Source organism: Quercus robur, chromosome 6, assembly GCF_932294415.1.
Source record: "Quercus robur chromosome 6, dhQueRobu3.1, whole genome shotgun sequence".
Lineage (NCBI taxonomy): Eukaryota > Viridiplantae > Streptophyta > Magnoliopsida > Fagales > Fagaceae > Quercus > Quercus robur.
Window position 1 is genome coordinate 14,038,626 of NC_065539.1, and position 13,010 is coordinate 14,051,635.

General features: G+C 35.4%; 2 protein-coding genes across 3 annotated transcripts; one reads left to right on the forward strand and one right to left on the reverse strand.

The window, feature by feature from the left end:
- The first annotated feature begins 283 nt into the window (after positions 1 to 283).
- LOC126732883 (uncharacterized) lies at positions 284 to 6,871 on the forward strand. 2 transcript variants are annotated; one of them, XM_050435932.1, is made up of 7 exons: positions 284 to 621; positions 3,725 to 3,962; positions 4,027 to 4,217; positions 4,351 to 4,586; positions 5,770 to 6,013; positions 6,139 to 6,246; positions 6,548 to 6,871. In XM_050435932.1, the coding sequence occupies exons 1-7, from the start codon at positions 403 to 405 to the stop codon at positions 6,668 to 6,670; spliced, it is 1,359 nt and encodes a 452-aa protein (XP_050291889.1). In that variant the 5' UTR covers positions 284 to 402; the 3' UTR covers positions 6,671 to 6,871. The 2 variants fall into 2 exon arrangements, with proteins under 2 accessions (XP_050291889.1, XP_050291890.1); XM_050435933.1 differs by lacking the exon at positions 284 to 621 and adding an exon at positions 3,117 to 3,448.
- A 411-nt stretch (positions 6,872 to 7,282) lies between these two features.
- On the reverse strand, positions 7,283 to 12,427 carry LOC126732884 (uncharacterized). The gene is made up of 7 exons (XM_050435934.1): positions 12,017 to 12,427; positions 11,766 to 11,906; positions 10,021 to 10,119; positions 8,494 to 8,570; positions 8,178 to 8,286; positions 7,691 to 8,019; positions 7,283 to 7,558 (listed from the first exon to the last, which is right to left on the reverse strand). The coding sequence occupies exons 1-7, from the start codon at positions 12,084 to 12,086 to the stop codon at positions 7,466 to 7,468; spliced, it is 918 nt and encodes a 305-aa protein (XP_050291891.1). The 5' UTR covers positions 12,087 to 12,427; the 3' UTR covers positions 7,283 to 7,465.
- Positions 12,428 to 13,010: the final 583 nt, after the last annotated feature.

The window sequence follows — 13,010 nt, forward strand, 5'->3', positions numbered from 1 at the left end:
GTGCCAGCATCATTCCTTCATGAGTGGCTGAACTTTACTCTTCTTATATTACATGATCAGAAAACTTTATGGAACCTCATTGCACTGATTAGACAACATGACTATTAGTAATCCTCTCACCATATACACAAAAAGAACAAACAATTTTTTCTCTTTTTTTATTTAAATTTTTAAAAAAGCTGTGCCTAAAGTTCAATCAGTTTTCAGTGGTCCATCCACAAAGGAGAAAACCAAAAAAAAAAAAAAAATCTGACTTAGTGGTTCCTATCATGGGTGTCAACTTCCAAATGAAAAAGAATAGCTATGTGACTCTAGCTTCTTTTGAAGAATCCCTTAAGATACTAAACTTTTTTTCCTTCAGCTAGCTATAGACCAAGCCTGAAATTTTAGATAGAGCCAGCCATGTCACAATATGGTTCGAGACTAATTGTGCCTATAGATGTGAAGAAAAAGCCATGGGAACAGAAACTCCCTCTTCACAACCGATGGCACCCAGACATACCTCCGGTTGCTGAGGTTAAAGTAGGAGAGGCTTTTAGAGTAGAGATGGTGGACTTCAGTGGAGGAGGTATAACACAGGACTATACTGCAGAGGACATCAAGCATGCTGAACCATCTATTGTGAGTTCCTTGTTTAAGTTTTAATTTGGTACAAAAATATTAGGAATATTTTCAATTTCTATCTAGTTTCATCAAACTGCGTGCACAGTACTGATGCAACATGTCCTTTGTAAGTACCTAGCTTTATCTATCTATGTTTGCAATTTGGGAGTTTCCTAACTGCAGAAAAAACAACAGATGATTAAAACTGTGGACACAACTTTTTGCAGATAGAAATTATTATATTTAGGCATCTTTTTGGTTAATGTAAAAAACCAAGCATGATCTCAGCCCAGCCGCCTAGGGCCAGTAAAAGTATTTTATATATACATAAGGCGATTGTAGAGTAAATTCAAGAGTTTGAAGGGCATCTCAGTTAAAAAAAAAAAAAAAAAGAGTTTGAAGGGCCATATATACTATAATTTTTGCCACGGCCAGTCAACTAAAAGCTTGTTATAGCATTCAAGCTTTTAGTATAAAAAAATTATGGGAGATCGGCTTCTACAAATTGTGTGTATTTTGGCAGTGCCTAAATGCTATATTTTTTTGGGTTTTGTTAAGGAGTATCCTTAGTCTATTTTGTTAATTGAACTATTTAAAAAAAAAAAAAAATTGATACCATTTTTATGAAAAATATAAAATAAAATAAAAAAATTGTCTGAAAAATCAGCTACGTCTTTATTATTTAACTCTTTCCTTTTTCTTTTTTTAATAATTTAAAATTTTTAACTCTTTCCTTTTTCCTTTTTTTAATATCTTTTGTGGGATACTCAAGAACTAAATAGTAAATACCTTTAAACACCTTTTATTATGTACTATGTACAAACTATAAATAAACTTGGACTTCTCTGTTTTTATTATATAATATAACTACCCTTCGCATCAAAATTTTAAAAGATATTTAATAACTAATAAGACAAGAGTAGTGTAATTTACTAAACTATGAAACGCGTGAATAGACATGAATATTTTTCGGAAATGCTCAGGTAGATACGGACTTCTTCTTTTTTAGTTTTTTCAATTAACTTTTTTTTGTATATAGGGAAGGAAATATCTACCAAATCGTCGTGGCCCTATCCCCTTAAGATCTATCTCTGGAATCTGCCTCTTCTAAGTCCCTAATAATTTTCCTTGAGACCTTCGCTACTAGTAAAAATCACCTCCCAAGTGCTTTGCAGTTGCGTGTTTTTCTTTTTCCATAATTGTTTATTTAATTCAACATTGACTAGAAATTAAAATTGTACATCTAACTGTTCTCTGAACTCTCTACTTTTTTTTTTTTTTTTTTCAACATGAACTATGAGTCTTCACATTCAACATTTTTTTAAGTCCAAAAGTCCAAAAGGCACAAGGCAACCTAAAGAATTTCTCTGCATCTTTCTAGCAAAATCTATTTATTCAAAACCTACTTGTCATTGTTTATCCCCAGGGGCGGAGCCACATAGCTCATTAGGGGCCATGCCCTCCACACCCCCCCCCCCCCCCACCCCAAATTTAAAATTTCTCTCGTAGCATACATGACAAAATGATATGGGCACGCTCAAAAATTATAACCAGCCTCCTATTTGTTCTTAAAAGTTGTACTAGTCCAACAGCTTAAAAAAATTTGTTCTCAAATAAAATAATATTTGGCCCCTTCAATCGTCCAAACACTTGTAATTAATCCAATGCTCAATAATTACTCTCTCCAAACGGTATAAATGTCAACCCATTAACCATTTCAAAACATAACTTCACTTTTCCCCCTCATTCTCACTGACAAGGAAATTACAGCCAACAGGTGCTTTTGTTTGTTTTCCTCTATAGTGATGCCAGCCCATTGTTTATTTCTTATCAACTCATCTCATTCCAATATTCTCAACACAAACAAACAAAACCATCAAAGTTTGTATTGGTGTTTAGATTTATAAGAATCTGCTTTGTTTAATAAGGTTGTGTTCCTTTTTTTTTTTTCTATAACTATATGATGGTATATTACTATATTATATTTATTTTCCAATTAGTATATCGTCAATTTTTTTTTAAGTTTATTTTTATGGGATTTGAAATTAGGTGTCAAATAATTCATTAAAAAAATTAAAACGTAAGAAAATTTTAATAATACAAATAATAATGAGTTGATAATGCTTAAAATAATAGTAAAATTTTCAATAGATTTATGAATTATAATTATTGTATCAACATTATTACTCGGCCCCAGCAAACATTCCTAACTACACTCCTGTTTATCCCTTTACATTATTTGTGGGGTTAGTTAGGTGACTAGCACACTTTCGTGGTTTCTTCCTACCACTACTACCACAAAATTTGAGGTGCTAAGTTAATCCCTAAAGTCTTGGTGTTTTTTTGTCCTTTCTATTAGGCCTGACAAGCAGTAGGGGACCGTTTGGAAAAAAAATTGTCACATTATAGATAAAATATTTATTTTGATTTAAAATAAAAGGGTAATATATTTGCAAAAGACCTTCCCTAGTCATCGGAGCCCCTGACACGTCACCACTACGTGTACTGGCGATGGATCCCATGCATGGAAATCAACCAAATGATGACACCCATAGCCCCATAAGTCAAAAAAAAAAACAATAAATCCCAGATTCGTATCTGCTCTTGCTATTCCACTTTTAATTCATCCATGGCTCCAACTCCAAGACTAGTGGTACCCATAGATTTGACAAAGAAGCCATGGGAGCAAAACTTTCCTCTTCACAACCGTTGGCATCCTCAACTACCCCATGTTGCAGAGGTCAAAGTTGGCGAGCTCTTTAGAGTGGAGATGACTGATTGGACTGGAGGGGCCATTAAAGACGATGATTCTGCAGTTGATGTAAAATCCATAGACCTCTCAACTGTAAGTATATGAACTTGATTTAGCCTGCTCGATGGGAAGATACCACTTAATGACACTGATACATGATCTCCTACTTATACTAAAAGTCTATTAATTTTAGGTTTAATCTATTATATATATTCATGTTATATTTATTGTAACACAAGATTTGTACTCCATAGAAAGATTGAGTTTGAGCCCTATGCTGTTGGACTAACATATCTCTAATATTATCTTATCGAGTAAAGATCGATTTGAGTAGGGTAATGATTATGGTCTCTTTGATAACTAGCTCAGGTACATTACCTCAGCGGGCCGATTAGGGTTGTGGACGAGGATGGGACACCGGCCAAGCCGGGCGATCTTCTGGTAGTTGAAATATTGAACTTGGGTCCTCTTCCTGGAGATGAATGGGGTTATACAGCAACATTTGACAGAGAAAATGGAGGTGGTTTTCTGACTGACCATTTTCCTTGTGCAACCAAAGCGATTTGGTACTTTGAAGGAATATATGCCTACTCTCCTCACATACCAGGTAATGAGAAAATGAATAGAATGCATTTCATATTCATGCTGCTCACATATCATATGCATAGCAGGAGTACGATTTCCAGGCTTAACTCACCCTGGAATCATTGGAACTGCACCATCATTGGAACTGCTCAACATATGGAACGAGAGGGAAAGAGAGCTTGAAGAAAATGGGCTCCAAACGCTCAAACTATGTGAGGTTTTGCACTCACGACCATTAGCAAACCTACCAACAACCAGAGGCTGTGTCCTTGGAAAGGTATGATACATTGAACAAAGAAAACATGAAAAAACCTTTGGTTATTGTAACAGATGTTAGCCATGAGAGTTGAAACTGAAACAATCTCATATCAGCTGAGAGTAGTTATTTGATGTGTCGTGATCATGTGTAGATTGAAAAGGGCACTCCAGAATGGGAAAAGATTGCTAGGGAGGCTGCGAGAACAATTCCAGGAAGAGAAAATGGTGGAAATTGTGACATCAAAAATCTCAGTAGAGGTTCAAAGATATACCTTCCGGTATTTGTGGATGGAGCAAATTTCAGTACCGGTGACATGCACTTCTCTCAGGGGGATGGTGAAGTCTCATTCTGTGGGGCAATTGAGATGAGTGGTTTCCTAGAACTCAAGTACATTCTATCTCCCGTAACATTTCAAGTTCTAATTTAATTGGTATGAAGTTTCAACATGTTCTTGTTCTCATGGTTTACTATATTCTTATACACAAGAAGAGAAACAGACATAAATTACTGGAGCATATAATGTTAAAATTCCTTTCTTTAAGGAAATATAGCGTAAAAAATAAAAATAAAAAAGAGTTCTAGACTTCTACCACATAATGTAAGGTGTCCAACTTGCTACAGAAACCTAGAATATTAATCCTAGTCCTATCTTATGTGTGGTCTTATACATTTTAATCAACTAGTTCTGTAGTTCCATAAAATATTTGATTTCTTGTCACATTGAAGATAACTTCAATAGTTAGTACAAGAGGATGAACTGCAATTATCATTATAGGCATCAAGGAAGAAACATACTAGGCTTTAGAGATAATTTGGATATTTAAAAAGACTAGAAAGTATGCTGTCATAGTTAAAATCCATAATTACACGAACACAAATGGCTACTAATAGCCCAAAGAACTTAAAGCTGAGAAGATCAAACACAAGCTATGCTATTAATCAAGACCAATCTATCTAACAACTCTCTTGATAAAGTAGCAACCACTCACATAACCTCCTAAACGGCATCAGGTGTTATTTTGAAAAATAAGCAAGAACTTAAAGCTGAGAAGATTAAACACAAGTTATTCTACAATCTATCTAACAACTCTCTTGATAAAGAAGCAACCACTCATATAACTCTGTTCTCCCTCCTAAATGGCATCGGGTGTTATTTTGAAAAATCAGCATGGGTATTTTTGTTAATTTATTATTTCTTTTAAAACCTAGAACATTGCTTGAATTTCAGATTTAGGGGGGCAAAAATGCCTTTTAGCAAACTTACCAAACAGTTGGCAAATTTTGCTTAAGAGCTTCAAGCCCCTAAAAGTCTTTTCCCCACCTCTAAACGCAATGACAGATGGGGCCTTAGGCCTCTTAAGAACTAAGCCATCTACATCTAAGCGTCCTCATACAAACCTCTTTCAAAGACCTAAATACTCAATTTTGATGTCAACCACAATGCAAACATTAATGCCACTTGAATGCTTTTGCCCGTTATAAACCATTCTTAATAAAAAAAGATTCACGACAATATCATTAACTGTTCATAGCTTATCCAGGGTTATATCACTTGTTATCTTGTTATCAGGTGTGACATTATAAGGGGTGGAATGAAAGAATACCTTACACCAATGGGTCCCACCCCTCTTCATGTAAACCCAATCTTTGAGATAGGCCCTGTTGAGCCTAGATTCTCAGAATGGTTGGTATTTGAGGGCATCAGTGTTGATGAGAGTGGGAGGCAACACTACCTTGATGCAAGTGTTGCTTATAAGCGAGCCGTACTCAATGCCATCGACTACCTCTCCAAATTTGGGTACTCCAAAGAACAGGTTATGTCTCTTTCTCCATTAAGTCACACAAGCACATGCACAAAGAGAAGCACCAAAATTCATACATATGGTAAATTTGGTTTGTATTAAATGATTGATCTAGAAGACAATATGGTGGCTAACAGGTCTATCTTCTGCTGTCATGCTGCCCATGTGAAGGAAGAATATCTGGAATAGTTGATTCCCCCAATGCTTGTGCTACCCTAGCAATCCCAACAGCTATCTTTGACCAGGTAGCAATTTCCCTCTAATTTTCCAACACTCACAAATCACAAGTTCAAATTACTTGCTTTATCAGATTGCTAATTGACTACCTATTAAATTGCCATATCTATGGTTCCAAAACTTCAATAACATTTTTGCCACAAAAGATAATCAGGCTCTTTCTATGTACGGATTTAGGGTGTTGAAATGTGCTTCAAGAATAACAAGCTTTCATAAAAAAATCTAGTGATGGTTGTTGGAAATATCAAATATTGGATACTGAGTATAAGTACATCAGCTTCTTTAAGAATGATAGTTGTCTGTGTGTAGGATATTCGTCCCAAAAACAAGAAGGTTCCAGTTGGGCCCCGGCTAGTGAGGAAACCAGATGTCCTAAAATGCACTTACGATGGAAATTTGCCGATCACAAAAAATCCAAGCACCTCAACATAAATCCTACAAGCCTTGATCTGCTAAGTCAAGGAAACACAGGGGGTCACAATTTCAATGCCAACTAGGCATTTATCTATATCTATTACCTGTAATAAGAAAGAATGGAGGTATTGTTCTCCTTTATTCAAAAATACTGTTCATCAGCACTGTCTTATTGTGTACCAGTTCTACCCTTATCAAGTTTATCACCATATTATTATACTTTTGTGTATGTTCTTATACGTGTTCTTACAAATCAATAAGCATCTTATGTTGTTAAAGCTTTCAGAGTGTTTTTCCTCTTATCAGTCATATCATAATCCTACATATACGAAGGGAAGTCCATTTTAATAAACTAAAATAGCAGGTAATTATTTCAATTTTGCTATAACAAAATCATATAATTATTATCATTTAGTCAAAATAATATGCTTCATCAAAATTGTTATAAGTCTTCAAAATCATATAAATCTTGGCACCACATCTGACAACAGAAACTTTCCTCTTTAGCGGCTAAAAGTATCAACCAGATGAAATCATGAGGTCTAAAGTCTATGGAGAATTACAAACTATAATTAAAAGATGGATACCAAATTTCTTCTCATGAAAGACAATTTAATGCGCTTGAAAGAGTAAAATAACTGCAGCCATAGCTCCAGGGCCCATTGGAAAAAGTAGCACTTAATGAAATATTTCATTTAGCAACTCAACGTCAAATCATTTTCTTGTCACACTTGTCCAAAAACTTCACCCAAGATCTTAATAATTTTCACTAAAATATATATAAGAAGAAAGCTACCATGGTGTAACGTACGCTCAATAATATATTGAGAGAGTTCGATGGTGTGGCAGAGATGAACATTGAACCCCAGAAGCCCAGAGCCAGAGGTCTAACTCCACACTCAGCACCTGAACAGAAAAGTCCCAGAAATATAGAATGAAAGAGGAAATCTGGTGAAGTGCAGCGGAAGAATAAAAGATACTATGGCGGGGGGGGGGGGGGTTGGTGTAGGAATTGTTTCATAAGTTGCAGAGCACTACCTGCTTTCCTGATTTCATACTGATCAACTCCCTCATTTTCTCCACGGCATGTACAGAGCAAGCTCGTAGTTCAACCTCTTCCTCACTGCCTGGAACTATTTCACTATTGGCTTCAATAGTGCTGGCAAGGGTTGAACTATATCTTAGCACACCAAGCTGCCGCAGTACTGCTGGAACAATATAGTCCGCCATTATAGTGATTGAGCCAATGTCATTAAATTGCCCATATGCTTGGCCCTTAAATGCACCCCATAAATCTGCCACAAATATTTGAGCTCTTTTGTACAAGAATACCTGGTGGCCCTTGTACAGCGTGTGGTCTCGAAAGCCTAGAATAGTTTTAATTTTTGGGAATCAAAAATTCAGTATACAAATTTACTTAAAAAGTAGACAACCATCTCAAGACATAGCTGTACCCAACAGATTGAAAATTTATGACAAAAAAACACACACACAAAGAGAGAAAACAACAGCAACCAGGGGATACCAGGAAAGTGACGTGTAACAAGAGCTACAAGTTCTAGGGCTGATTTTCCACAGGACTTGACAAGATTGGATGCTTTGCCGTCAAAACTTCTTTCCAGTTCACAGCCAACCTGGGTCATCAAACTAACTGATATCAAACAACTTAATCTGCTGTTAGGCTTGGGAATAGCTCATAACAAGAAGTAGATCTGGACAAATAAGAACTAAAAATCTAAGAAACTTGAAGACCTTTTTCTCAAGAAAGGTGAGAAATAAACAAAAAGGCAAGTATGATGATGATTAATTCAAAAAAAAATTATAAGCATGATGTAATTTACCTCATGAAGTAAACGAACTCTTTCGTCCTCCAATGGAAGTGGTCTAGGCCACTTCAATAGCTCACGTAATTGAGGACCTGGAAACATATATTGATCTCATTACTTTACTAACTAACAAAAGAGCATTTCATCTCTGAAAGAATATAGATTTCCATAGTGTCAAACATATAACTCCAAAGAGAAATGTATCTCTAAAAAAGGAGTTTCGATTGTAAAAAATTAAGCATTGAACTCCTAATCCACAAATTCAAATTTAAATCTTGAAGGAACATTTTTTTAAGAAAGCGAAAGTTTTTGTTGTTGGAAGGTCAATTTAATCCAAATGACATTGAATTAAGGAAAATTTCAACTAAAAAAAGAATTAAGTAATCTACTTGTCGCCGTAATGAAATATGAGTAACAAACTAGCTTGTAACCCCATGCCCCATGCATATTATAATTTCTGCCTATGTTGAATACTACTAATGGTCGCTTTATATTTTTGTCAACTCTTGAAAAGGCCTTGTATGGTTATTATTTAGTATAGTATGCAAATTGTTCACTCTTGATTGTTTTATTCCCCGCCGGGGCGGGGGGGGGGGGGGGGGGGAGATAATTTGTTAACTTAATTTCTATTATTGTGATGCAACAAATTTATTTGATGTTTACTTATGACAATTGAATTATTATGAAAAAAATTTGAATATGAACAACCAACTTTTAGAACATGATAAAATTTTCGTTGAAATTTATATTTGAACTAATAATTAGTTTTTGTAAGAAAATCTAGATTAGTTATAAATGGATTAGAAATGGTTTCAAATGGGATTTAGTAAAATGAGCTAGAAGTAATTTTAGATGGACTTAAAATAGTTTTACATAGATTAGAAGTATTACAGAATCAAGTGTTACATAAAAGTATAATAAATTCTAGTATTACATGAAAGTATAATAAATTCTAATTTATTCTTTACATGTTTTTAAGTTTAGATTCATGAACTTACATGTAAAGACACTTGACACGAAATTAGAGATGGAATGACACATGGCATAAAATTGAAACATAATCTAAACACACTTGGCATCAAATTAAAGTACAATTAGGACACTTGGCTCAAAATTGAAATGCAATTAGACTCTAATTTGAATTCTTGATTGAGCTTCCATTTTAATATATTATATAAGATTTTCATCAACCAAAAATCAGGTCAATCTTCAATATATATTTGATATTCTTTAACTGAAGATATATCTGTCAATTCTGATGACGTGAAGTGTACTATTTTGAGGCTAGAAATTAAAGAACATGTAGATATCCTGGTAGTTTGCTCTTATGAAATAGACTCACATTGCCAGCGTGAATCTTTTTTCTTCTTTTTAAGTCCCTGATCCTAGTTGTTTCAGTTCTTTCTTCTAATGACCGAGATATCAATTAATTAAATGAAAAAGGCACCCTCAACATATTTGTATGTTTGTGTGTTGTGAATGTGTAATTCAGTACATGTCAGCATGGACATAGAATGATAGAAGGTACAACAAGAATAATACCAGTGTACTTTTGCAGGCGATCTGCATCAAATGCAGATTGGTCATTTTGTAGAACAGCCTTTAGCCCCGAGGCCAAATGATCATAATTGAGCTCCTTGTCTATAGGAATAAGCAAGAGGGCAAAAGATGTTAGCATGGTAAACTACACCTTTGCATGAGCAATAACCAGAAATATATAAGATGAGTTTATGAGATCCAATTTGACATTAGGATGAGCTGACTAGTGCAGGAAAACAAAAAATCATTAACTGGATTTTTTTTTTTTTTGGTAAGTAAAATCATTAACTGGAATGTTGCAAGCTACCAATAGCAATTAACCAAAACAAGAATGGAGGAGTTAAAAGTTACTTTTGCTACTTTTGCTGGTTGCATTGTTTTAGCTTTATATTTTGTTAATCAATCAGAAGGTAGGAAGAAGTTCTCTGCTTCCACTACAAGCTGCTCTAGCTCAGAAAAGTTGTATCAGTAGACCATTTCCTAAGAGATTTGACCACCAATGAATATATCCAAAGACAGGGGACATCATCAATTATGGTATAGTAGCTTGTTGAGTAACAACCCCAGGCTCACTTTCTGTCTAGCTCTTTAATTTCTCATCACTTCTATTCTCTTGCAAATAGTGTTATTAATTCATTCATTCAATGGTATTAATAATCAGCTCATTACACTGCATACACCATGATCTATTAACATAGCATTTCTACTCTATTAACATGGTATTTCTGCTTGACTTATATGAGTCTAAATTATGCCCAACAAACAAGTATTGACACGCATCAAGTGTTGAAGTCCATTAATAGGGACAAAGACTAATGTGTCCAATTTTCACAAAATCAAATAAACTAAATGCAAAACAAGAAGCCAGTCCAGCTATATGTAAGCATCTTCCTAGCCATGTATGTTTTGCATAATTTAGAAAACAATAAAACATTTTGAGCATCTCCAACATAAAGCACTGCTTTAGTTCTGTGAAACTTGCAATATCCTTAGATAAAAATAATGCCCAACAAATATTGAGGATTGGGATACCATTTTACTCAAGGAATTTTTAACATCTTGTCAAGGTGGCATTTGCAACAAATGTGGTAAACGGAAGACAAATGCAAAAAAACTTTTGAAGTAAAGAAAACAATTCAAAGATGGCTAAACATAGGGAAGTCAAAAAAAGATGCCGCAGCCAGACTTTTCAAATTAACTATTCATAGTAGCTTGTAAAAAAAGACCAAGTCCCCAAATTTTTTTTGTAAAAAAATATGGTACAAAAAATATGCCAACAAAACAAATGGGTTAGGCTGTTGCAAAATGGTCCTTAAAAGCCAATTTGCAACGGTAAGTGGGCAAATCAATCTTGAAAACCATGATTACTAAACCTCAAGGGCCCGTTTGTTTTAGTTCTCATGAAACTTCAAAGTCTACAAATTTTATTTTTAAAGGAAAACAACAACACTTTGAGAAAAAGTAGTATTTAAAAAAAAAAAAAAAGGGCCAAAAACAAAGAAAGTAAACAATTAAAAGCAACAAGTTGCAAGAATTTATTGGCCTTTTCTTTCCCATGGGAAAAAAGAAATAAATTGAAAACTGCCAAACGGGACCCAACTCACAAATCAATCCCAGGAGAGATTTATAATAATCAAAAAGTTAACCCAAAAAAAAAAACAACCTTTATATAGTACCATTAACAAACATAAATTGAGCTGTAATAATTAATCACCATGAAAGACAAGGAAAAAAAATATCAAACATACCAGGCCAAAAACAGAAATTCAAAGCGTCCAGAACAAACAGGTACTGTACAGTGAGAGGGCCATTATCAAAATAGTGAATCCCTTCGAAATCCCACTCCACTTTTGGGATTGGCCCAATATTGTCCACAACTTTCTCAATCCCTGCACAAATAACCAAAATTCCTTAGCCTCCAAATGCAGCATTGTTAATATCACTGTTACAGAACTTACACACAAGCAAAAACCAAATTTTTTAGCCATGAGCCTAAAACCTGCGGAGTCGACGACGACATGGGAAGAGTGGGAGGCGACCCAAGCTGAGCTTGCCCTAACATCGTCCATGGCGAACCTAAACCACACTGTGTGGAAGCTACGAGAAACTTTTGTTTTGAACCCTAAAAAAGAAAGAAGAGAGTATTTATATACAATGTTGGTGTGGGCGGCTTTGGCTTTGTGGTGTGGTAGTTTTTTTTCCTAATTCGAAGTTTTCCCGCTTTTGTTGGTTTCTCACTTTCTTTTCATTTCTTTTTCTCCTTTCTCTGCTCACTTTTTCCATATGGAAAAAAAACTGTGTTTGTGAAACACGTTTGGGCCACGAATTTCCTATCAGCAGTTATTAGCATTACCAGTCGGTAGAGCCTAGAGCCACTAGCCTCACGTGGGATTTGGAATCCTGATGGGCTCAGTTTTCCTCAAGTTTTGTTTCTTTCTTTTTCCCAAATGTTAGTAGAAATATTTGGTTTGTACTTATCTGTGTGCTGCCGACCCTTCTTGAAGGAAGGGGTTTGTACACGTTTAAGGCTGCGTGACTCGGACCTGATTGTGATTGTGCGCCATGGCGGATAGACTGTCGTCATAAAGGAAACAATGGGTCCGGAATTGCTGTTTCAAGGCCCGTTGGACCCGGTATCAAGCTCTAAGTTCTATGGCCTCGATATGTAGATAAACACATACAAAAAAATAAAAAAATTTGAAGTATTCTAACTTCTAACGCACGTGCCAACTTAAACATGTTAGAAAAAATAAGTTGTTGTCTTTATTAGGGGTGTCCAACAGAAACCGAGACCCTACCCACCCGCCCAACCCGTCCGATCCGACCCGAGAACCGGCCGACTCGACGCCGACGACAGTCGACGGCAGGTCTCCACCTCCAGAACTCGAAAACGATAGGTCGGTTGGCTGGTTTTCTCCCCAAAACCCAAAGAAACCCGACCGAACCGAGATATGACCAAGTCTCAATCTCACGATCTGCTCTTCGCCAATGTC